This window comes from Meles meles, chromosome 4, assembly GCF_922984935.1.
Source record: "Meles meles chromosome 4, mMelMel3.1 paternal haplotype, whole genome shotgun sequence".
NCBI lineage: Eukaryota > Metazoa > Chordata > Mammalia > Carnivora > Mustelidae > Meles > Meles meles.
In genome coordinates, this window is record NC_060069.1 from 5,096,953 (window position 1) to 5,124,483 (window position 27,531).

The window sequence follows — 27,531 nt, forward strand, 5'->3', positions numbered from 1 at the left end:
AATTAAAGGTCACTCTCAGACCCGTAAGGGAGTAAACATTTCTTTATACCTTATTGTTTAACATTATCATGTTTACATATGGTTGACTTTATATATGATTCATTATTGATTAATATTTCTAACCAAGTCAGAACCTCTGGACTTTTTTAGTCTGAGGAAAGATACTGTATATGAAATTGTTTTGTCCAGCAATAGACTGAAAATCATTTTCCTTTAGTAAATTGGCATCTTTTCTTTGGCTCTCAGTTGCTAAAACCATAAAATAAAGTGGTTCCAAAAAATGGATTCCGTGCCAAACAGTCCAGATCCATATCCCTTACTTGCCTTTTATTAGTTGTGTAATTTGGACAAATCCTTAATTTACCTAGCCTCATTTTATGCACATGCAAAGGGAGGAAGATCATGATAGCTATCGCATTAAGAGAGCATGGACAGTATCTGACATTTAGTAAGCTGCTCCTATTATTCTGTAATGACAAGAAGAGCTAATAATGTTGGCATTGTTTCACTTCATTCATGCTTTTACTCAGAATATATTGAGCACCTACTCTATTTTAGTAATAAAAGACATTACAAGTGGGGAAATAAGAAACAAATTAGATGTTTCAAAAACTACTATTAAGAAAACTAATAGCATGTGTTTTCATTTTACTTATTTTTTAGCTCACAGGTCCCACATTCTATTTATTAAATTCAATTAAGTATTTTGTAACTCTTGACTAGACAGAATATTTTTGGTTTCTGTGGTTAGGGCTTGAAAAATTTAGGTCAATCTGGCATCATCAAAAAATAGACTATAAAGTGTAGATAATCTCTTCTCCTTCATTTTTTTTCTTGTTTCCTGTTAAAAAATTCTTCTAAAGTCTTTCTCATTGCTTTATACTGTTACTGTTGTTTTTTTTTTTTTGGTTTTTCTCTATCACTTTTGTTTTTTGTACTTCTCCTCTAGAGATAACACTTTGCAGTTTTCCAGGATTTGTATAGAGTAGACATTAAGGTTCTCATGGGATTAATGCCCCAATAATTACCAAATTCATGAATGCCATCTATAGCTTTATCTATAAAATGCAATTATGTAAATTTGTAAATATTTATTTCCAATATGTAAATGTAGGTATCTATAGAAATTTGTTAAGTTTTCTTGTTTAAAGAACCTTCATTTTTTTTTTTTTTTTTTTTTTTAGATTTATCTCTTTCTTTATCAAGTATGAAAATTAGCTTTCCTTTGGGGGCCCATTTTTATAAAGAAATCATGATTTTACAATGACTTTACAAACATTGCATATCTTTTATTCATTAGCTTGTTGAGCTTAGACAGATAACTTCCATGCCTGACTTTTTTCATCTGTATACTATTAATACTAATAGTCCTGTCACATAGGAATATAAGGCTTCAGTGAGTTCATATTAAATGCTTAACATTTACAAATCACTTAGTAACTGTCTGATAGTCTAACTAAAATAGAATGACAAAGCTTACTTTACTTAGTTCTAAAGAGGGCAGAGAAGTTGAGAAAATTTTTTGTATGCTTTTCACTAACATTTCCATATTGTACATTAAACATTTTCTGTGCATATAAAATTACTATACTGATTATAGAGTATTGAGAAATGGAAAAAAGTATAAAAATAAAAATTAGCCATAATTATACCACCTCATCATTGTGCCCAGAACATGTTTGTTATTTCCTTTTTTTCTCATATGCATATTCATGAGGATTTTTTAAATTTTAAAACAAATAATAGTATCAATTTTGTAGCATGCATTTTTTGTGCTTTTGATTATTTATAATCATGTCTGATATGGCAGGTTCATTTTCTACAATCTAGATATCCTTTAAATTATTTAACTTTTCTACCATCATTTGGATCCTTTGTCTTTTTTGGGAGTCCCTATCATCTTTTGCTTTCTTTCTTAATTTATTCTCTACTTTTTAGTTAGCTTATTCTTTGATAAGGGGTTTGAGGGAAGTATGTATTTGAGATTTTACATGCCTGAAAAGTAATTACATCCTCATGCTTAATTTTCTTCAAAGGTTTTCCTCTAGCTTCCAGTGTTTTCTCCTGAGAAGTCCAATGCTGTTTCAACTTCTGATTCTGATCCTGTTTCTTGTCTTTGGACGCTTTTAAATTTTTCTCTCTTCTTAGTGTTCTGAAATATCATGATATACCCTGATGTGTATATGTATTTTTTTCCCATTCATTATGCTTGGCGCTTGGTTGTTAGTCTCTTGAGGTTTGTCTTTTTTTAAACATTGTTCTGTGGATTTAATGTCTTCTCTTATCTCTTTGATAATGTTAATTATTACTCCGAAGTTTTTTTCAGCTCCCTACTCTTCTGACCTTTGCTCTTATCCTTCTCTTTATGCTGGAAACTTGCCTCAAATACCTGTTTCTTGGTTCTCTACTCTTGCTGAGTGAGACACTGAAAAGCAGTTACCAGAGAAGGGAAGACGTGGGGCACGGGGCAGTAGAGAGAGGAGAGAATGTGCTGTGTTTGACAGGATGAGGCAGTGGCTCTGTGTCTTCTTTGGTGAGCTTCACTGGAAGAGAGTCCTGTCATCGGCTATAGTTCCTTTAGTGACTCTAATTTTCATTGTAAAAACTAGAGTTTTCGTTGTAAAAACTATAGTTTTCATTATAGACCCTAAACTGTCGGTTTTTATAGTTATTTTCCCTGGGGAAGTTCACCTTCTTTGAAGAAAGATCTTTCAGTCTGTTAAGTTTAGTTGCTCTCTGCCATTCGGGAGTTGGGCAGGGTGAAGCAGCATCCAGCGCAGTCTGTACTTCACATGTATCCCTCTTCTGTATCTGATAATTCCAAGTTTCTGGCTCATTTTACTGAGGGAGTAAACTTTCTGGGCTTCCAGGATTGGTGTGTGGTGGAAAAATTGGAGTTGGAGTAGAGGCTTAAGGTTTTAATTACTTATTGTACAAACATTGAAATAATACTCTTTTCAGACCTTACCTCCCTCCATCTTCTGTGGAACCTATTATTTGTAATTCCTGAATGCTTCTGGGTTCTGCAGAGCAAAATAGGTGTTTTATTTTTCTTATAGATACACACAGTTGTAATTCCTTTTTTGACAATTTGGTTTGATCTGTATGCTCTGCTCATCCTTCTGCTTCCCATGTACATATATTAATATATTGTGGTTTGGGTTTACAAGTATTTTTCTTAATTTTTTTTTTAATTTTTAATTTATTTATTTGACAGAGATCACAAGTAGGCGGAGAGGCAGGCAGAGAGAGAGGAGGAAGCAGGCTCCCCGCTGAGCAGAGAGCCCGATGCGGGGCTTGATCCCAGGACCCTGAGACCATGACCTGAGCCGAAGGCAGAGGCTTTAACCCACTGAGCCACCCAGGCACACCATTTTTCTTAATTTATTGAAGATGAAATTTGTTTTTTCTTTGTTATTTTGGTTGGATTTTTAAGAGATAGAGGGATTGGTTAAATCTCTGTCATTTTTGGGTACTGACTGGCTCAGTCAGTAGAGCATGCGACTCTTGATCTCGGGGTTTGAGCTCAAGCCGCATATTGGGCACAGAGTTTACTTAAAAATAAAATAAAATTAAAAATTTTTGAAAACCCGGGCGCCTGGGTGGCTCAGTGGTTTAAGCCGCTGCCTTCGGCTCGGGTCATGATCTCAGGGTCCTGGGATCAAGTCCCGCATAGGGCTCTCTGCTCGGCAGGGAGCCTGCTTCCCTCTCACTCTCTCTGCCTGCCTCTCTGCCTACTTGTATCTCTCTCTGTCAAATAAATAAATAAAATCTTTAAAAAAAAAAATTTTTTTTGAAAACCCTTGATCATTTGGAAAGTGGATGTCTGTTTCAATCCTTTGTATTTGTGAAAATAAGCTTTTTAAAACTAAAGGAATAGAATCACCCCTCTTTTAAAAACATAGTTTGTCCCATTATCAAACATATTTCTATGGAGTACAGTGATGGTTTTCAAAAGTATACTAAGTATCTTAAATATCAATGAAGTTTTTTAGTTTTCATTTTTATATTTAGAAGCACATAAATGTGAATTGTTAGATATTGATTAAAAGAGTCTATAATCTTAATTTCAACCATTCCATTTGCCAGTAACCACCTCTTTTTGTTTCACTGTTTTTCTTTTATGTTCCCAATTCCAGTATTGTTTTTCTTCTATTGGGACTTTAAATCCTTTGATACTCTATTTTTAGTGTTCTTCGCACCCTTCATATCTTCACTTCCTCCACTTTCCTAGCTTAGATACTTTCATCCCGACATACTGTAATCATGTCCTTCTTCATACCCTCAATATCCTTGCTTCTTTTTTCCCTCCATCATACCTCCTTGGAAAACCCTATCCTCCCCATACTGCTCCATCCCTGCACCAGAGCATCTGAAAGTGACTGAAGAAAAACACATAATCATATTGGCTAGACTTTAGATTTTTCTCATAAGTGGGACTTTAATGTTGCCTAGCAATCCTGTTATTCTACTACATAGATATTCCTACTTTGTTACAAAATTATTTCATACCTTCTTCTCAAACTTGTAACACCTCCTATTCTCTTTTTTTCACACTTAGCTGATTGTTTTTGCTTCCTTAATAGAGACAGCAGAGAATTTTTCAAGGATTAAACCTGCTTATCCAGGTGCATCTGTACCCCTACTCTACTTTTTCTATTACAGTTACCTCTAAGGTTGGTCCTTAGTCTTGTCTGATAGATCTGACCCCTGGTCTCCACCTCAAGAATGTTGCTCTTCGGATTGTTTTCTCTCTACTAACTTCAGTTTCCCCACTAATTTTATGAGATAATTCTTATCATTATACTGATATACTCTGTTAGGTCTTATCTTTTAGAAACATTTTCTCTTGATTAAGGCTCTCCAGAGACACAGAACCAATAGGAGATATACTTACTTCCTGATAGACACACACACATAATACCAAGATATGTCTATCTTGTATATATGTATATACAAAGATATATTTGAGGAGAGGGAGTTTTATTTCAAGGAGTTGGCTCACACAGTTGTGGGAGCTGGCAAATTTGAAATCTGTAGGGTAGAACAACAGGCTAGAAATAGGCTGGAGTTGTACAATCCTGAGGCAGAAATTGCTTTTCCAGGAAACTTCAGTATTTTGTTTTTATTTTTATTTTTTTTTTAGTATTTTGTTTTTAAAGTAGTCAGGTAACTAGATGAAACCCACCACATTGAGGGTCATTTCCTCTGCTTAAAACCAACTGATTGTAGATGGTAACCATGTCTACAGAATACCTTCATGGTAACACCTGGATTAGCGTTTGATTAAATAACTGGATACTGTAGCCCCGCCAGGTTGACATATAAGATTGACGATTACATCCTCCCTTGTTTCCTCATGCCCTTCTAGCTACATTCCCTACATTTTCTTTATGATAAGTCTCAACTATTTCTATTCACGTCTTACTCTCGTCCTATTCTGTTTTAAACCCACTCCAGTCAGTTTTCTGTTTCTGCCATATCACTGTCTCTGCTCTTGATTTGTCAGCAATTACCTTCTTTCTGTCCAAATCACAGGGAATCTCCCAGATGTCATCTTTTCTCTCTCAGTAGATAAAGATACTTCTTCCTTCTTGAATCACTATCTTCACTTGTTCCCGGAATACACACTGTCACAGTGGATCTTAGAAAGCTAAACTGTAAATATTGAACTATCTCAAAACTCAATTTTTAGACCCTTTAATCTTTTCTGTCTTTATTCACTCCTTAGTGCATAAAGTAAAAACCAATTCCATAGTTTTGTTATTTTTATCAAAAAATAATGATAGTGGAAGAGGTAATATAGTCATATAATTTAAAATTCAAAATAAAAAACTCTGTGGTAAAATGTCATTCTTCCACCCATGGCTCTCAGCCATCAAATTCTCTTCCTTGAAGACAACCAGTTGCCAGTCTCATGAATATAATAGCACATACATACTCAGTGAGAGGCAGTATGGTGTAAGTGCCTAAGAACGTGGACTATGGAGCATGACTTCCTGTAATCAAATTCTGTCTCTGCCAGTTACTGGTTATGTAACTGGCAAGTCTCATAGCTGATCTGGGACTCAGTTTTCTTCTATGTACAACAGGAACATTTAAAATATACTTGACAGAGTTGTGAGGTATATGATAAGTATGTATAAAGATCTTAGGAGAATGATTGGTACATAAAAATAAATAGCACATTCCTTCTTTTTGCATAAATGATAGCATAATATACATACTGACAGGCATCTTGATTTTTTTTAATTAACAAATATCTTGGGCTTTTCTTTTCAGCACAAAAATTATGCCTCCTTTTTTCTAATGGCTGAATAGTTATTCATTGGATGGATGTACTGTCTAGTTTTAAGGCTCTAAATAACAATGTCTTTGGTGATGGCTTCCAGATGTATAGCTGTTGGATATTTCCACTTAGATACCTAATAAGCACAAAGCTTTTTAATTACCCTTGCCTTTTCTTTTTGTCTTGTTTCCTACATTATAATCTATCATGGTTTTTTTTTTTTCAGCTCTACCTTCAGTATCTCTCTACCTATTGCAGTCACTGTAATCTCAGCCAGCATTGCTGTAGTGAGCTGCTCAAATCCAACAACTTGAGAATCATCATTGTAAAACTTTTGGCAAAATTTTTTCCGCTTTCAGTGTTCTTCCATGTGGTCGCCTTTCTTCCACTTTCGCTCTTCTGTAATCTGATCACACAGCAGTTTTAAATTGAGATCAGACTGTTTGCCACTCACACCGTATTTTCCAGTGGGTCTTTCCTCATTTAAATTTAATTCCTGAGTTCTAACTAGATCCTAGTAGAACTCTTATAACCTGGCCTCTTGATTTCTTCCTTACCCTTCCTTCCTGCCTCTCCCTCTACCTCTTTCTGTGTTTCAGCCACACTAAATCCCTTGCTCTTTTATGAGTGCTCTCCTTATAACATTTTATCTCATAACCTCTGCACCTTTTACTCCCTCTACCTGGAGCAATATTCTGTCATATGATCACATGCTCATTCCCTCACTTAATCTCATATGTGAGTTCTGCAAAGAAGCCTCAAGCTCCCTGACTACCCTTTTCACTCTCTAACGTTTTAATCATATTTTTTTAAATCATACTGTATTTTTCTTTATAGGTTTTTCTTTAACTTTTTTCATTTGTATATTCTATATTTGTTTGCTCTCGCTCCACACTAGAATGTAATAGTTATGAGGGTAGGTACTCTGTCTCATTCAGTTTTATACTTCTAGTATGCAGAACAGTGCTAAGTACATATTGGATTGATAAATGACTGAAGAAACACTAAGTAAATGTTTATTGAACTCTCTGTGGTAAAAGACTAGTTTTTTAACTACCAATCCGTCACAACCTAATAGTTTTGTGAAATGCAATAAAATGAAGTATATGTTTCTCAGTGTCATTTTAATATTAAAGTCAATAGACATAAGATCACTGTCAGATTGTTATAAAAGTTTCTAAAAGCTTACTTTCATGTTTGTACTGATAATAAGCTGTTAACTGACTATTGGTGGTCTGCACCCATTTGTGGACCCTATTACAGGTAGCACAACACTAAAACAAGTTTGCCATTCTATAGCTGGCATTTAAAATTTGAAACTTAAAGGAAGTATTTTTCTCTTTGGTAAACAAGGAGAAGCTGCTTCAAAGACAGTGGCACAGAATCCAGGCAGAATTCTTGTAGGATTATTAATTTTTAAAATAGTTCCGTTAGTAATATCAGTAAAATTAAATTAGTGCTCCCTCTATGCTGGAGGGAGTCTTTTTCATTGGACACAGACATCACAATTCCGATGTTATGTCTATGTCATTAAATTAGAAGTCTCGGGGTGCCTGGGTGGCTCAGGCGTTAAGCATCTGCCTTTGGTTCAGGTCATGATCCCAGGGTTCTGGGATTGAGCCCCATGTCTGGTTCCCTGCTCAGCGGGAAGCCTGCTTCTCCTTCTCCTACTCCACCTGCTTGTGTTCCCTCTCTGGCTGGCTGTCTCTCTCTGTCTCTCTCTCTCTCTCTCTGTTTACATACATACATACATACATACATATATAAATCTGGCTTTAAAAACTTTTTTAGAATTCTCTTTTCAGTTAACTTTAATTGCTAAAATGTTGATATGTGAAATGAAAATTCAGCAGTTTAAGTTTTTACAGATCAATAAGCATTTTATCTCAATAAACAGTGCTCTGTCCTATCTAATACTTCTGTGAAAATTTATTGATCATTTGCTTTTCTGTTTTAGTATGTCGATTTTTTTATGTTTATATATCTAGGATGGGAGGAGGTTAATTACAATGGCCGTTGAAGTTTGGGATTTGGGTTATATAGCTAAAAGCAAAAGTCTCTTTGTTTAAAAAAAGATTTCATTTATTTGGGAGAGAGAAAGAGTGCCTATGCATGTGGAAGTTGGGAGGAGGGGCAAAGGGAGAAGGAGAAGCAGACTGCCAGCTGAGCAGAGAGTCCAATGCAGGGTTTGATCCCAGGACCCCAAGATCATGACCTTAGCCAAAGGCAGGCACTTAACCAACTGAGCCACCCAGGCTCCCCAAAAGCAAAGGTCTTTAAATTTAATAAATCCTGTGTCTTGGCTTCCACTAGTGAATTCCAACCAGCTTGGTATTAATCTTTTTTTTTTTAAAGATTTTATTTATTTGACAGACAGAGATCACAAGTAGGCAGAGAGGCAGGCAGAGAGAGAGGAGGAAGCAGGCTCCCTGCTGAGCAGAGAGCTCCATGGGGGGGGTTCATCCCATGACCCTGGGATCGTGACCTGAGCCGAAGGCAGAGGCTTTAACCCACTGAGCGTTTAACCCACTGAGCCACCCAGGCGCCCAGCTTGGTATTAATCTTAATGCTTTCTGACTCCTTGATTTACAAGTCACTTTGTTTTGGGGATCTAGAAGTATGTACTGAATTAAGCTCCATTGGGTATGATTTTGTATGCTCAGGGCAAACTCTGTTACACTGTTATTCCTAACTTGGGTAAGGTGAATGCCGTATATCCCTCCTATCTTTGAGGTATTCTCCTTTTTTATACAGATTAATTTAAGAAGTACTTTTTTTTTTTTAAAGATTTTATTTTATTTATTTGACAGAGAGAGAGATCACAAGTAGGCAGAGAGGCAGGCAGAGAGAGAGGAGGAAGCAGGCTCCCTGCGGAGCAGAGAGCCCGATGTGGGGCTCGATCCCAGGACCCTGAGATCATGACCTGAGCCGAAGGCAGCGGCTTAATCCACTGAGCCACCCAGGTGCCCCTTTAAGAAGTACTTTTAACTTTCATAGTAGCATCAGATATCCTATTGACAATGTATAAAACATTGTAAATCATTAGCCTGTATTTTGAAAGACTATTTCTTAGTTTACTATATTGAGACACTGTATATTAGGAAAAAAATTTTTATTAAGTGTATTTTTAAGTGGTCACTAACTTAAATACATTTGTTTACATCTTGTTTTACATTTTAGCTTAAAGGCAGTAATCACTATTAATATGGAGTTGGCAAATTCAGATAGTTTCAGGTTGACAAATTGGACATGTGTATAGATGATAGATATAGATAGTATTCTGTATATTTATGTGTGTAATTAAAGGGAAATAGTGAAGTTTTAAGAGAAATGCATGTTCATATATAGTTATGGATATGTTTGCAGATAAGTAGATCAGTATTCCAAAGCACTGATCATTTCATTTTTTATTAATGTACATTCATTCATATTTGCAGATAAATAAATAACCTAGAAGAAAAAAAGGGAAGTTACTTTACCTGCACAAACTCTTATTCCTTTACCGATATTTTCTACACTATCACCATTTCAATAATGAAAATAAATATGAATAGAGAAATGTTTAAGGTTTGTGTCATACCTGTTTCTCAGATGACTTGAAATAGAAGTTTGAAAATATTTAAAGATTTGCAAATATAAGTGAACGTTTAAAAGTACATTGACACTGTGGGAAGAATAGGTCTACCAGAAGTTCACAGGGTACATTTTTAATTAATGAGTTTGGTAGGATCTGTATTTCAGAGTTTGGAGGTTATGCCATTCATTGAGGTGAGGAACAGCAGGCAGAGAGCCATCTTTCTGGGTAAAGATCATGAATTGATTGTAAACATTGAAGGCATCTTTGAAGTGTCTGAGTTAAAGGTATTAAAGAATCAATTGTGTATACACAGAATTTGTGGTCAGAATAGAGTTCTAATAGGCTTGGTTAGTATGTCCTCACTAAAGTAAGCTTATTTGAGGATGTTGTTAAATCTTTCTTGCTGATAGATAGTTTGAGGCTATTTTTTTTTTTTAATTAATTTATTTTTTCAGCATAACAGTATTCATTGTTTTTGCACAACATCCAGTGCTCCATGCAATACGTGCCCTCCCTATTACCCACCACCTGGTTCCCCCAGCCTCCCACCCCCGCCCCTTCAAAACCCTCAGGTTGTTTTTCAGAGTCCATAGTTTTAAGACTGTTTTTAAGTGGGAAATGCCAATGAACCAAGCTATAGAGACACTGAGGCACAGAAAATTATGTTGCAGCCTAAGATGATAACTTTATTTCCATAAAATGTTTCTTTTTTTTATTGTGTGACTGAGTTATTAACATAGAAACTGACTAGTTTCTTTCCTTCATCCGTTTCCATTATAAATTTGTAATCTTACGGATGAAGATCTGATTAATGGGTGAATACCATAATATTCCTTTATTTCATAGCCATGAAGCTCATGACTGCATTGGTGAATGTTGCCTTAAACCTCAGTATTCATCAGGATAATACACAAAGACAATATGAAGCTGAGAGAAATAAAATGATTGGGAAGAGAGCCAATGAAAGGTTGGAGTTACTTCTTCAGAAACGCAAAGAGGTAAGTTTCATGTTTCGTATTCTCTATAAAAAGTTGTATGTGTATTTTTAATCTTATTTATTTAAGTTAGATTATGTAATCTCATACTTTTCAAATTAACCTGGAACGTTCAGCCGGTGATTATCTGAGTGCTGTCTGAGTACTTTCTCCGTGACTTTCATATGTGTCTGTCTCTATATTTATTCTTTCTTTAAAGACACCAATCATATTGTATTTGGAGCCCACCTTACTCCAGGATGACCCCATCTTAACTAATTATATCTGCAGAAGAAAATCCTAAAACAGTCCTCCTTTCGAAAGAAGATAGTCTGGGGGTTAGGTAACAGGATTATCAGGCTATGAGTTCAGGAAACATAATAAATACTAAGGTCAGAGCTGGGGATCAACAAAGCTGCATTTCCAGAAGAAAGCCAAAGACTACTTATTAGTTAATAAATAAGGCATTCCTGTGAATAAGGTTGGTTCCAGGTTTACACTGAAATTTCCATATATATGCTGACAGTGTTTCAAACTGGCTTTTTAGTAGGTAACAATTCTATTTGCCCATTAGGAAATAAAATTTTAAATCTAGAGTATTAGTCTGTATTTTAACTTGAAAAAAGAATAATACCATATTGCTGCATATAAATTATTAATGAATAATGGGTTATAATAGACATCAGGAAGTAGCAAACTTATGCCTAAATTAGTGCCCATACTATATGAGGGTGTTAAGATTGCTATCACAGATACCACAAACTGAGTGGCTTTCAGAACAGAAATTTATAGTCTCACAGTTCTATAAGCTAGAAGTTGAAGATAACTCCAGTTTCTCCATGACTTTATGTGTGTTTGTTTCTAAATTTCTCCTTTCTATAAAGATACCAGTCATCTTGGATTGGAGGCCCACCCTACTTTAGAATGACACCATCTTAATTAATTGAGATCCTGTTTGCCACAATCCTATTTTCAAGTAAGGTTTGAGGTGTACTGGGGCATCAGGACTTCCATCATATGGATTTCTAAGAAACACAGTTAAAACCATACATACCACACTTGAAATATTGTGAAAGTAAATTTTGGAATTGTGCATCAGTAAGTACTACTAACCAAACTGTATGCCTCTTATGAATTAATTTTTTATGTAATAAATGCAGTGAAAGTAATTTTTAAAACTTAGAGTATGATACAGTAATTTGATGTTTTACTATGTAACTATTCCCAATCTTATTTCCATAAGCCTAAAATAAAGATACAGCAAAAGAATAAGTCAGAAAGTATTTTATTCTCACATTTTTATATGTAATAAAAGCAAATATTTTCCTTTTTTTTTTTTTTTAAAGATTTGTTTATTTATTTGACAGAAAGAGAGAGAGCACAAGTAGGCAGAGCAGCAGGGAGAGGGAGAAGCAGGCTCTCCACTGAGCAGGGAGCCCAATGCAGGACTGGACCCCAGGACCCTGGGATCATGACCTGAGCCGAAGGCAGCCACTTAACCGACTGAGACACCCGGGCGCCCCTAAAAGCAAATATTTCACTGAGTATTACCACAGAACAAAGTATAATAAGAAATACCACTTGGAATATAATTTTGTATCAGTGCTCTTATTCCTGTTGAGCAATGAATAAGCTCAAGCTTTAATTCTAATCAGTAGTATTGCCTGAATTTTTTATCAGTGCTGAACTGTTTAATTGTGTTGCTGCATTCCACCACTAATGGCAAAGCCTTCCTGTCTTCTGCTATGCCATCTATATGGGGAACTTGCCCTACTCTCAGTTATGGACTAAACAGTTGGAGAGTATTATTTGGATACTTCAGATAGAATAGTAAGTTTCTTTTACAGTGGCAAATATCATAATTAAGGCTGACCTATTACCAAGAGAGGCAAAACAAGCCAGGGACCTGACTTTCTTGGAAGAGGTATAGAAATTGGAGCTTCTTTCCAAAGCAGGCCATATTTTGGGGTTTGGAATCTGGCCACAGTTAGCCACGCCACTCCTTGTTAGTCATTGCGTGTATATGTAAAGAGAGACAAAAAGGTTCTAAAGTCAGTACAGTAAAGCTGTTGAAGTAATACAAGAGTACTCGTAATTTCCGACATCTGTTGAATAATAAGTTAGAAAAAGCATTGATAATTACCAAGAATTAGAAGAACCAAGAATTAAAAATAACTGAAACTGTACGTTTCAGATAAAATCAAGATTTAATTTTTTTCTTTTCATTTCAGCTACAGGAAAACCAGGATGAAATTGAAAATATGATGAACTCTATTTTTAAGGGTATATTTGTTCATAGATACCGGTAAGGAATTTTATAAATCACTTTAGATTTTTCACTTAAATAATTGATTGCTTCTTTGTAGTCCTAGGTAATTACAAAAATATGAAACTCCCTAATTATTTGCTTTGTTTTCTGGTAAATAGTTTTGGCTATAAAGGCTAAATAAATATCGTACTGTTGTTGTGAAGGAAATTGTATCACCAGCACGCTCTTGCAAATTCAGAACATATACAGAGGCATTCAGTGTTCTTACATTTGTACTAATGGACTAGTAATTAATACGATATTATGAAGTTAATATGGCCTTAGGAAAATGTAATTGTCTTGGTATTTGAAAAAAATTTAATACCCTACTTCTTGCCTGTTATACTTATCTTGTTCTGTGGTCAGATTAACCCAACAGTCTTTTAAAAATACCTCTGTGACAGAAAAGGACACCTCTGTAAATAATCAAGAGCTCTTCTTTACCTTCAGCTATACAGATGAAAATAGAAACAAATATTTACAAAGTATTCTTGTCATATTCCATGACAAACAAGTTTAGTTTATCTTTCTCTGAACTTTAAGATTACTAATACATTATTGAACAGCATATTTCACAATGAATGAATCATATACATATACTTGTTACTTTCTGTTAATTAGGCATGATATGATATGATATGTTTAGGTAAATAGACACAGAAAATAGAAGAACTATTTTTAGACACATTTGAGATTTTAACTGGCCAGTTAGTTAGAAGTTAAAACAAGGGAGATAAATTTTTTAAAAAACAAAAAATGTAATTTTGATATTTTAACTTAAACATTTTGTTTTAATTCAAAACAGACGTTTTGGTCTTCTTGGTATTTATTCAAAGAAGAACAAAACACTAACTCAAAAAGATGTATGCACCCCTGTGTTCTTTTCAGCATTATTTATTACAGCCAAGATATACAAATAACCTATAGATGGATGAGTGGATAAAGAAATTGTATATGTGCTTGTATATATACAATGGAATATTATTCAGCCATTAAAAAATAATGAGATCTTGCCATTTGCAACAATACGGATGGATCTTAAGAGCATTATGCTAAGTAAAATAAGTCAGGCAGAAAAAGACAAATACTGTGATATATATGGACTCTTGAAACAAAAAAACAAGCTCATAGATACAGAGAACAGATTGGTGCTTGCCCGAGTCAGGATGGGTGGGAGAAATGGGCGAAGAGGGTCAAAAAGCAAGAAGAAAAAAAAATACGGTGCACTACTCAGCAACCCAGAAAATAGTTGATTGTTATCTAGTAATTTGTGAAAGTTAAATTATCTTCTATATTATTAGGAAATTTAGGCAAGTATAATAAACTTGCACTGAACTTCCTTAATGGTAATGGACCTTTTAGAAAAAACCTGGAAGATGAAAATACACCGGGAAATTCTGTTCAATAACTGATTGAAAAAAGATATTGAGAGAGACTGTACAACCTGATAGGGACACATACCCCCCCCCACACACACACACATACTAAAGTTGTAGATATCTGCAATTTGGGGAACTCATTCAACCAATTAAAAAAGTAAAAACCACCTGTCTTTTTAGGAAACTTAAAAATAAGAAAACAGAACTGTTTATATTTATAAATTTACCATATTCAGCTCTCATACCTGAGTTTCTGTTACCATTTTACTTCAGCCTGTTGTAATTTTTGTTTATCTGAAAACTACTTTATTTCACCTAAAAAAAAAAAATGGAGCCAGTGCCTTTTTCGAGTATGGGATGTTTAGAGTTTCATATCCTCTTTTTTGCATAAACTACACATTCTATGAATTATTGAAAAATTAATTTTTTGAATTTTTAAAAAATTTTAATTATTTTTGAGAGAGAGTGAGTGTACATAATCAGTAGGGAGAGGGGAGAGGGAGGAACAGATTGCCTGTTGAGCAGGGAACCTGATCCCAGGACACTGAGATCTTGACCTGAGCCGAAGACAGACTTACTGCCTGAGCCACCCAGGTGCCCCCTGAAAAATTAATTTTTAAAAAAACAAGTCCTTCCACATACCTGTCATGCAGTCTTTTTTTTTTTTTTAATTACAACTTGATAGAGGCTTAATTTACAGAAAACAAATTACACAATGTAATGTAGTGATTTAAAAGAAATACATATTTAGTCATTTGGAACTTTCAGTCCTACCCCCAGGCTCTGAGGAGGGGAGGAGGGCTGGAGATTGAATCAGCTGTTTGCAGTTACATAGTTAATAATGAATATGCAGTGAAGCCTCCATAAAAACCCATAGGATTGGGTTCAGAGAGCTTCTGGGTTGTTGAACACATGGAGGTGTGAGGAGAGTAACACATCTGAAGAGGGCTTGAAAGCTCTGTTCTCCTTTCCCTCGCATTGCCTTGTGTATCTCTTAATCTGGCTGTTGATTCAAATTCTTTATCATATCCTTTAATGAATTGGTAAATGTGACTAATTGTTTCCCTGAGTTCTGTGAGCCACTCTAGCATATTAAAAGAACCTAAGGAGGGGCGCCTAGGTGGCTCAGTGGATTAAGCCGCTGCCTTCGGCTCAGGTCATGATCTCAGGGTTCTGGGATCGAGTCCCGCATCAGGCTCTCTGCTCTGCAGGGAGCCTGCTTCCTCCTCTCTCTCTGCCTGCCTCTCTGCCTACTTGTGATCTCTCTCTCTCTGTCAAATAAATAAATAAAATCTTAAAAAAAAAAAAAAAAAAAGAACCTAAGGAGAGGTTGCCTGGGTGGCATAGTTGGTTAAGCATCTGACTCTTGGTTTTGGCTCAGTGTGATCTCAGAGTGGTGAGATTGAGTTGGGCTCCATAGTCAGCTCGGAGTCCACTGGTAATTCTTTCTCCCTTCTGCTTGCTCTTGTGCTCTCTCTGTCTTTCCCTCTCAAATAAATCTTAACAAACCAAAAAAACAAAAACAAACCTAAGGAGCAGGTGGTTGGAACCTCCAATCTGTAGCACATGGGTCAGAAGCAGAGGTAACAAAAGCCTGGGACTTCAGACTGCCACCTAAATTGGGGAAGTAGAGGACAGTCTTGTAGGACTGAGCCCCTTTCTCTGTGGAATCTGATGCTGTGTTCAGGTAGAGAGTGTCAGAATTGAGCTGAATTCTCAGAAACTATCAGGGAGTGTGGGGGTGTATGTGTGTGTGCTCGCAGGGGAAACCCATGCCCCATATTCAAATTGGCCCAGGAATGCAAAAAGAGTTGGTATCAGACAACAGTTAAGTGCGTAAGTTGATGAGTTTTGACATACATATATAGTTGTAGAACTACTATAGGCAAGATAATGAATATATCCATCATCCTCAGAAATTTTCTCTTGCCATTTTGTAATTCCTCCCAACTTTGCCAGTCTCCCCCACCTCCATCCTCAAGCAGTTCTTGGTTTGCTAACTGGTTTGTTTACACTTTTAAGGATTTCATAAAAATGGAATTGTACAGTATGTGCTCCTGATTTTTGTTATTTTTGTCTTTATCTGACTTTTTCACTAAGCAAAATTAGTCTTTCATCATTAAGACTGTTAAATGTAAATTTTTCATAGATGCCCTTTATCAGGTTGAGGAAATTTCCCTTCTATTCTTTTTCTGAGGTTTTTAATTAGAAATGGATCTTGAATTTTGTCAAATGCTTTTCTACATCTGTTGAGATCAGTATATGCAGTTTTTCTTCTCTAAGACTATTAATATGAATTGAGTTGGTTGAATTTCAAATGTTAGCCTTAAATTCTTGAGATAAATTTCTCATAGTCCTGTTGTATTATTCTTTCTATATATTGTTGCAGATGATTTCCTGAATTTTCCTAAGAATTTTGCTTCTTTGCTAAGGAGAGATATATCTCTTAACTTTTTTGTTTTTATCAAATGTCTCTGACTGCTTTTGAACCACGGTAACGCTGGCTTTTTTGAACGAGTTGCAGTGTGTTTTCTCCTTTTTAATTTTCTGGAAGAGTTTAATAGTATTGTTACTACTTTTCCTCAGATAGGTGTTATACCATTGGGGCCTGGAATTTTCATTGTAGGGATATTTTTAAGTGCAAATTAAATTTCTTTAATAGATACAAGGCTGTTCTTTTTATATCTTACAAGAAAATGATATATTGATCTAAGTTATTAAATTATATCGCACAACTGTCAACATAAAGTTGTTCATAATATTTGTGGTTTCACATCTCGTATCAATTATATTTACTTTTCTTAAAAATTGAGATTTGGGGAGGAGGAGTTAAGATGGTAGAGGATTAGGGGAACCTTAAGCTTGCCTCTTCCCTGAACACAGATAGAAAATATCAAATCATTATGAATACCCAAGAAATTAATCTGAGGACTGAGAGAACAGAACTGTAAGTCTTACAGTAGAGGAAGGTAGGAGCTCTGAAGAGTTGATTTGGGGGATATAAGAACTACGGGTGCTGGAGAGGGGAGGGATCCCTGCTTATGGAGACAACTTCAAGGTATTATAAGCAGCAGAGCATAAAATCTGAAGTTTTAGAAGCCTGTCATCACAGGAGTCATGCCTGCCTTAGTGGTGCTCCTGTGGGGAGGGAGGACAGTAATCACTCTGAATGTAAATAGACTAAATTCTCCAATTAAAAGACAAAGGATAGCAGATAAAAAATAAGACCCATCTATATGTCACCTACAAGAAATGCATTTTAGGGGGCGCCTGAGTGGCTCAGTCAGTTGAGCATCTGACTTTTAATCTCACAATTGTGAGTGCAAGTCTTGTGTTGGGCTGTACCCTGGGTGTGGACCATACTTGAAAAAAAGAGATTCATACCTAAAGACACCTGCAGGTTGAAAGTGAGGGGATGGAGAATAATCTGTCATGCTGATGGACATAAAAAGAAAGCCTGAGTAGCCATATTTATATCAGACAAACCAGATTTTAAAGCAAAGACTGTAAGAAGAGATAAAGAAGGGCATTGTTTCATAATTAAGGGGTCTGTCCATCAAGAAGATTTAAAAATTATGTGTATATATGCTCTCAACTTGGGAGCATGCAAATGTATCAATCAACTAATAACAATCATAAAGATACTCATTGATAATAATACACTAATGGTAGGGAGCTTCAACACCCTACTTATAGCAGTGGGGTGTTAGATGAACAGATCATCTAAGCAGAAAATCAACAAGGAAACAAGGGCTTTGAAAGACATGCTCTACAAGATGGACTTAACAGATACATTCAGAACATTTAATCCTAGAGCAGCAGAACACATTGTTTTAGAGTGCACTTACAACATTCTGTAGGAGAGATCACATACTGGCTCACAAATCAGCTCTCAGTAAGTACAAAAGGATCATGAACATTCTATGCATACTTTCAGACCAAAATATTATGAAACTTGAAGTCAAACACAAGAAAAAATTTGGAAAGACCACAAATACGTGGAGATTGAAGAATATCCTACTAAGGAATGAATGAGTTAATCAGGAAATTAAGAAATTTTGAAAAAGTGCATGAAAAGAAATGGAAATGAAAATATAACAGTCAAAAATCTTTGGGTGGCAGCAAAGTCAATCCTAAGTCAATCCTAATCAAAGTTAATCCTAAGAAGTATACTGCAATACAAATCTACATCAGAAAGCAAGAAAATTCTCATATATACAAACTCAGCTTAAACCTAAAGGTGCTAGAAGAACAACAAAAAATAAAGCCCAAAGCCAGCAGAAGTAGAGAAATAGAGATAGAGAAATAGTAATGATTGGAGAAATAAATGATAGAGAAACAAAAAAAAATACAGTAGAACAGATCAACAGAACTAAGAGCTGATTTTTTTCAAAAAATTAATAAAATTGATAAACCCCTAGCCAGACTTAGAAAACAGAAAAGACAACCTACCCAAATAAAATCACAAATGAAGGAGGAAAGATCACAACCAACACCACAGAAATACAAATAATCATTAGAGAATATTATGAAAAATTATATGCTAACAAACTGGGCAATCTGGAAGAAATGGACAAATTCCTAGAAACATACAAATTACCAAAACTGAAAAAGGAAGAATTGGAAAATTTGAACATAACCAGCAAGAAAATTGAATCGGTAATCAAAAATCTCCCAAAACAAAAGTCTAGCACCAGATACCTTCACAGGGGAATTCTACCGTACATTTAAAGAAGAATTTAATACCTATTCTCAAGTTATTCCAAAAAATAGAAATGGAAGGTGCACCTATGTGGCTCAGTTGGTTAAACACCTGACTTCGTTTTGGCTCAAGTCATAATCTCAGGTTCCTGGGATTGAGCCTGGCATCAGGCTCCACACTCAGCGAGGAGTCTGCTTTTTCTCTCCTTCTCTCTGTCCTTCCCCCTCACTCGTGTACTTGCTTGCTCTTTCTCTAAAATAAACAAATAAATCTTTAGAAAAAAATAGAAATGGAAGGAAAACTTCCAAACTCCTTCTACGAGCCCAGCATTACCTTCATTCAAAAACCAAAGACCCCCATTAAAAAGGAGAATTACGGGCCAGTATACCTGATTAACATGGATACAGAAATTCTCAAGATACTAGCAAATCACATCTAAACTATATCAAAATAATTATTCACCTATTTCATGATCAAATATGATTTATTCTTGGGCTGCAAGAGTGATTCAGTATTCATAATAACTGACATGATATACCACATTAATAAAAGAAAGCATAAGAACCATATGATCATATCAGTAGGTGTAGAAAAAGCATTTGACAAAATATAGCATCCATTCTTTTTTAAGATTTTTAATTTATTTGAGAACATGTTAGCAAGAGAAGGGGAGGGGCAGAGGGAGAGGGGAAAGCAGACTTTCGATGAGTAAGGAGCCCCATACAAGGTTTGATCCCAGGACCCCGAGATCATGATATGAGCCTAAGGCAGTCACTTAACTGACTAAGCCACCCAGGCACCCCAACAGCATCCACTCTTGAGAAAAACCCTCAATAAGGGGTGCCTGGGTGGCTCAGTGGATGAAGCATCAGCCTTCAGTTCAGGTCAAGATCCCAGAGTCCTGGGATTAAGCCCCCGCATTGCCCTCCTTAGTAGGGAGTCTGCTTTACTCTAGCCTTCTGCCACTATCCCCGCTCATGTCCCCCCCCCCTTCAAATAAATAAAATTGAAAAAAGTAGGGATAGATGGAACACACCTCAGCATTATAAAGGCCATATACGAAAGACCCACAGCTAATATGTCAATGGGGAAGAACTGAGAGCTTTTCTTGTACAGTTAGGAATAAGACACGGATGTCCACTCTCACCATTACTATTTAAGATAGTACTGGAAGTCTTAGCCTCAGTAATCAGACAACAAAAAAGAAATAAAAGGCATACAAATGTCAAGGAAGAAGTCAAACTCTCTTTGCAAATGACGTGATACTCTATATAGCCTGAAGGACTCCCCCCAAAAATTGTTAGAACTGATACACAAATTTAGCAAAGTCACAGGATATAAAATCAACGTACAGAAATCTGTTGGCATTTCTATACACCAGTAATAAAGACACAGAAAAAGAAATCAAGGAGTCAGTTCCATTTACAGTTGCACAAAAACAAGAAGATACCTAGGAATATACCTAATCGAAGAGGTAAAAGATGTACATTCTTAAAACTATAGAACACTTATGAAAGAGATTGAAGAGGACACAAAGAAATGGGAAAATATTCCGGATTGGAAGAACAAACATTGTTAAAATGTCTGTACTATCCAAAGCAATCTACACATTTAATGCAATCCCTGTCAATATACCAACAGCATTTTTCCAGAACTAAAATAATCCCAAAATGTGTATGGAACCACAGAAGACCGCTAGTAGCCAAAGCAGTCTTGGAAAAGAAGAGCAAAGCCAGAGGCATCATGATTCCAGACTTCAAGCTATGTTACAAAGTTGTAGTCATCAAGAAAGTATGGTACTGGCACAAAATAGACATATAGATCAGTGGAACAGAATAGAAAAACCAAGAAATGGACCTACAGTTATATGGTCAATTAATCTTTGACAAAGCAGAAAAAATATTTCCAATGGATAAAAGGCTCTTCAACAAATTTTGTTGGGAAAACTGGGCAGCAACCTGCAAAAAAATGAAACCAGACCACTTTTCTATACCATACTCAAACATAAACTTAAAATGGATGAAAGCCCTAAATGTAAGACAGGTACCATCAAAATCATAGAGGAAAACACAGGCAGCAACCTCTTTGGTCTCAGCTTTAGCAGCTTTTTACTAGATACATTTCAGGAGGCAAGAGAAACAAAAGCATAAGATGAACTATTATGACTTCATCAAGATAAAAATCTGCATAGTGGCAGAAACAACAAAACTAAAAGGCAGCCTATCAAATGGGAGAAGGTATTTGCAAATGACATATCTGATAAAGGGGTAGTATCCAAAATCTACAAAAAAATGTAACAAGCTCAATACCCAAAAACCAGATAACCCAGTTAAGAAATGAGCAGAAGACACGAGTAGACACTTTTTCAAAAAAGACATCCAGATGACTAACAGAAAAGATGCTCAACATCACTCATCATCAGGGAAATACAAAAGAAAACCATGATGACATATGACCTTACACCTGTCAGAGTGACTAAAATTAGCAACACAAGAAACAACAGATGTTGCTTAGGATGCAAAGAAAGGAGAACTCTTTTGCACTGTTGATGGGAATGCAAACTGGTGCAGCCATTCTGAAGAACAGTATGGAAAAAGTTAAAAATAGAACTCCCTACAATCCAGCAATTGTACTCCTAGGTATTTAACCAAAGGTTACAAAATACAGATTTGAAGGGGTACATGTAACCAACCTATGGGAAGAGCCCAAATGTCTATTGATTAATGAAGGGATAAAAAAAAGTGGTATGTATATATACAATGGAATATTACTCAGGCATAAAAAGAATGAAATCTTGTCATTGGCAAGGATATGGGTGGAGCTAGAGTATATCATACTAAGTGAAGTAAGTCCAAAAAAGACAAATACCATATGATCTCACTCATATGTTGAGTTCAAGAAACAAAACAGAGGAATATATGGGTGGGGTGGGGGGGAAATAGAAGACAAGATGGAAACAAACCATAAGAGACTAAGAGAGTAAACTGAAGGTTGATGGATGGAGGTGGGGAAGAATGGGCTAGATTAGTGAATGGTATCAGGTACTTGTTATGATGAGCACTGTTTGTTATATGTTAATAGGTGCACCACTGAATTCTACTCCTGAAACCAATATTGTGCTGTATGATAACTAGAATTTACATAAAAATTTGAAAAGAAAAAAAATGAGATTTTGGTTACAGTGAACTTCTCTATTTTTCTGTTTTCTGTTACATTGATTTTTTATCTATTATTTCCTTTTTACTTCCTAATTTGGGTTTCATTTTCTCTGCTTTTCTCAAGGTGAAAAGTGAGACAATGATTTAAGGCCTATTTTCTAATATTGGAATTTATTCCTATAAATCTCTGTTAGGACTGCGTTAGCTGTATCCCCTGAATTTTAGTATGTTGTGTTTCCATTTTCATTCATCTCAAAATGCTTTCTAATTTCCTTTTGACTTGTTTCTTTGACCTATGGTTTATTTGGAAGTGTAGTATTTAATTTACAAATATCTGAGATCTTTCTGTTACTGATTTCTGATTTAATTCCATTGTAGTCAGAGAATATACTCTCTATAATTTGAATGGTTTTAAATTTGTTAAGATTTGTTTTATGATCCATATTGTAGTCTAGATAAAAATACATACTGTGCTTTTGATTTTAGGTCAAATCATTTGGTAGTGTTCAGGTCTTTTCTATCCTTTACTGATTTTATCTATTCTTAATCATTAATGAGAGGGTTTTTGTAGGAGTACTTTTATATGCTTGATACAAGTTATTATTACATAAATAATTTGAAGTTTTTTTATGCCTTTGGCTTTGTTTTCATTTTCTTAATGATACCTTTTGAAAAACAGAAGTTTTCAATTGGAATGAAGTCTTTTATTCATTTCTCTTTTCTGTACGTGCTTTTGCTATATCTGTGAACATTTTGCCTAACCCCAGATTTTCTTCTGTGTTTTATTCTAGAAGTTTAATAGCTAATATTTTAAGTAAAAGCATATGGACCATTGTTTGTTTGAGTTAACTTTTGTGTATATTGTGTTATAAGGTGTACCTCTGCTTTATACATATAGGTGTTCATGTGTCCAAGCACCTTCAACTGAGTTTCCTTGGAGTTTTTTATTTAGTTTTTTTAAATGGGCTATAGGGTGGCATGGAGCCCAACAAGGGGCTTTGACTCCCAAGCGTGAGATCAAGACCTGAGCCGAGATCAACAGTTGGACATTTAACTGAGCCACCTAGGCACCCCCCTCCCCTTTTTAAGTGATCACTACGTCCAATGTGGGGCTCAAACTCAACGACCCATAGATTAAGAGTCCCATGTTCTACTGACTGACCCAACAAGGTGCTCCTCCTTGGAGCTTTTCTTTAAAACCAAATGAACACAAATGCAAAGATTAATTTATAGCATTTCTAATCTGTCTGTCCTTAAACCCGTACCATCTATATTGATGATAGTAGCTTTAGAATAATTTTTTTTAGGTTTTGAAGTATAACTGATGTAGAATATGTGAGTTTAAATTTTACAGTATGATGGTTTGATTCTCTATTTCGTGAAGTTACTGTTACAAGGTTTCCTAACACCTCAGTCATCTCACCTAAATACCCTTTTTTTTCTTGTGGTGGTTTTGATTATATTTAAACTTACTCTCTTAGCAACTTCCAAATATGTAATATAATTTTATTAACTGTAGTCACAATGCTGTACATTAGATCTCCAGAATTTATTCATCTTATAAGCAGAAGTTTCTACTCTTTAACATCTCTTCATTTCTCTCACCTCCCCCAGGCTCTGGCAACCACCATTCTACTATATTTCTCTGAGTTTGACTTTTTTAGATTCCACATATAAGTAGACATACAGTATTTGTCTTTTAGAGTATGCTTTTAAAATTAGGCTGTGCTAAATCCTCCTACTTTGTTCTTTTTCAGAATTGTGACAATTATAGATTCTTTGTGTTTCTGTATAAATTTTAGGGTTAGCTTGTCAATTTTTACATAAATGTTTGCTGAAATTCTGATGAATATAATGACTCTGTAGACGAATTTGGAGAGAACTGAATTCTTCACAGTATTAAATCTTCCAATCGGTGAATATAGATTGTTATCTCAATTTGTTAGATATTCTTTAATTTCTCTTAGCTGTTTTTTATGATTTTCAAGGTACAAGTCTTGCATTACTTTTGCTAAATTTATTTCTAAGTGTTTTCATTTTTTATTCTACTGCAAATGAAATTGTTTTCTTAATTTCAGTTCTAGATTCTTCTTATTAATATATTAAAATGCAGTTCTTTCTTATATTCCTCCAGAATTACAACATACTTTCATTTGTTACACCATTTTGAGATTTTTGTTTGTTTTACAGGTTATTTAAGATTTTGCACATACAGATCATATGTGAATAAAGGCCATTTTTATTCTTACTTTCTCAGTCTAAAGACTTTTTCTGTGTCTTCACTTTCTTTTCTTACCCTTATTGCATTGGCTATAGAATCTCTAGTACAGTACTGAATAAAAGTAGTAAGAGAGGACAGATTTCCATTTTTTCTGATCCTGAAGGGAAAACCATCAGTCTTTAATGCCATTAGCTTTTAAGTTTTACATTATTATCCTTTAGCAGGATGAGGAAATTCCCCTCTAGCCTAATTTTATTTGTTGTTTTTATCATGATTGATTGATTTGATTGTTTTGTTTCAGTTAAGATGAAAATACAGACTTCTTCCTTTATTCTGTTCTATTAATTGATCTTCAGATATTAGGCCAGGTTTGCATTCTGCAAGAAATTCTGCATGATCATGATACATAATCTTTTTTAATGCTCCTGGATTCAGTTTGCTAATATTATATTAAGGAATTTTGTGTCTACAATCATAATCTAGTTACTGGCCTTATAAAATACTCTGGGAAGTGTTCCCCTCAGCTCTATTTTCTGAAAGAGTTTATGAAAGATGGCATTACTTCTCTTTTATAATTTGATAGGATTCACCAGTGAAGCATTTTAAACCTAGGGGCTTTTTTGGGTGACAGTTTTCAATTTCTGATTAAATCTTTTGGTACAGCTCTATCCCAGTTTTTCTATTTGTTGATTCATTTTGGTAATTTGTGTCTTTTGGACTATTTCATTTCATTTCATGTATATTGCAGATTTGATGGCATAGTGTTGCTTATGGTAATTTCTTACAATCCTTTTCATTTCTTTTTAAGATTTTTCTTTATTTATTAGAGAGAGAGAGAGCATGCATGAGCAGGGGAAAGGGCAAAGGGAAAGAAAATCTGAAGCACACTCTGCACCATGCATGGAACCTGCCATGGGACTCAGTCTCAGGACCACAAAATCATAACTTGAGCCGAAACCATGAGGCGGGCACTTAACAGCTACGCTGCCCAGGCACCCCATGAGCCTCTTCATTTCTGTAGGATTGGCAGTGATATTTATTTCTTTTTTTTTTTTAAGATTTTATCTATTTATTTGACAGAGATCACAAGTAGACAGAGAGGCAGGCAGAGAGAGAGAGAGGGAAGCAGGCTCGCTGCTGAGCAGAGAGCCCGATGCAGGACTTGATCCTAGGACCCTGAGATCATGACCTGAGCCGAAGGCAGTGGCTTAACCCACTGAGCCACCCAGGCGCCCGATATTTGTTTATTTCTTGTTTGTAATTGTGTCGTCTTTCTTCTTGTCTTGGTCAGTCTAGCTAAATGTTTATCAGTTTTATTATTCTTTTTTGAAAGATTGAACATTTGGTTTCATTAACATTATTTTTAATTTTTTTGCTTATCTTTTTTATTTCCTTCTTTCTGACTGCTATAATTTTAATTTATTCATCTCTTCTAGTTTCTTAAGATAGAAACTCAGGTTACTAATCTTACATTCTTCTTCCTTGGCTAGGACTTTAAGCTGTGAATTGCCCACAAAGCAGTGCTTTCACGACATCCCAGGACTATTGATATGCTATATTTTAATTCTTATTCTGTATAAATTATTTCCTTATTTCTTTATTGTGATTTCTTCTTTGATGCATGGCTTATTAATATTAAATCTTTTATTTTCAGATATTTGGAGGTTTCTGTTAATTTCTCTTGTTAATTTCTAATTTAATTTTATTGTGGTTTCTAAAAATACTTTAAAAGATTTCAGTCATTCTACATTTAACGGGACTTAGTTTTCCCCAACTAATTGAATCACTGAAAAAAACAATTTCTGTGCCAGAATGCCATAGATTTCTCCTGTTTTAAGAGAAAGATTAATAACTTTCTATGAGTAAATGCTTCTCATTTATTTTTGGTTGATTGTCAGAAAACTAAAATGATTGTTTTTGTCTTAGTTGTTTCTTGGGGGGAGAACATTTCCCAACCACTTCACTCTCCCATTGCCTCATCTTCATTCCTTTTTTTTTTTTTCTTTAAGATTTTATTTATTTATTTGACCGAGAGAGATCACAAGTAGGCAGAGAGGCAGGCAGGGAGAGAGAGGAAGAAGCAGGCTTCCTGCGGAGCAGAGAGCCCCATGCTGGGCTCGATCCCAGGACCCTGGCTGGGATCATGACCTGAGCTGCAGGCAGAGGTTTAACCCACTGAGCCACCCAGGCGCCCCACCTCATCTTCATTTCTGAAAGGTGTTTTCTCTTGGTATGGAATTTTAGGTTGACATTTTTTGTTTTTTTAGGACTTTTAAAGGAATTGATTCAGTCACTGTGGTTTCCTTGTTTCTAACTAGAAAGAAATCTTACATATAAGATTATGTACAAAAGCTCTGCCTAGGTTCCTGTGCCAGTACTGCTACCTGGCAGGCACCAATCTGGTGCATTCTTTTTTTTTTTTTTTTTTTTTTTTTTTTTTTAAAGATTTTACTTATTTGACAGAGAAAGATCACAAGCAGGCAGAGAGGCAGGCAGAGAGAGAGGAGGAAGCAGGCTCCCTGCTGAGCAGAGAGCTCGATGTGGGACGCGATCCCAGGACCCTGAGATCATGACCCGAGCCGAAGGCAGCGGCTTAACCCACTGAGCCACCCAGGCGCCCAATCTGGTGCATTCTTAAGAATTACCTTCTTTGGGGGCGCCTGGATGGCTCAGAGAGTTAAGCCTTTGCTTTCAGCTCAGGTCATGATCTCAGGGTCCTGGTATTGAGCCCCACATCAGGCTCTCTGCTCAGCAGGGAGCCTGCACCCCTCCCTCTCTCTCCCCACCGTCTCTCTGCCTATGTGTGATCTCTCTCTGTCAAATAAATAAATAAAATATTAAAAAAAAAAGAATTACCATCTTTGTCTTTTTTTTTTTTTTTAAGATTTTATTTATTTATTTCAAAGAGACCACAGTGGTATAT

At 35.5% G+C, this 27,531-nt stretch overlaps 1 protein-coding gene across 5 annotated transcripts in view; it reads left to right on the forward strand.

Moving 5' to 3' along the window:
- Window positions 1-27,531, forward strand: part of STAG1 (stromal antigen 1) — a 453,722-nt gene that overhangs the window by 280,664 nt on the left and 145,527 nt on the right. For all 5 annotated transcript variants that reach the window (XM_046002314.1, XM_046002311.1, XM_046002310.1 and 2 more), the window contains 2 exons: window positions 10,713-10,864; window positions 13,072-13,145. In XM_046002314.1, coding sequence (XP_045858270.1) covers window positions 10,713-10,864; window positions 13,072-13,145 — 226 coding nt within the window. The remainder of the gene's footprint in view (window positions 1-10,712; window positions 10,865-13,071; window positions 13,146-27,531) is intronic.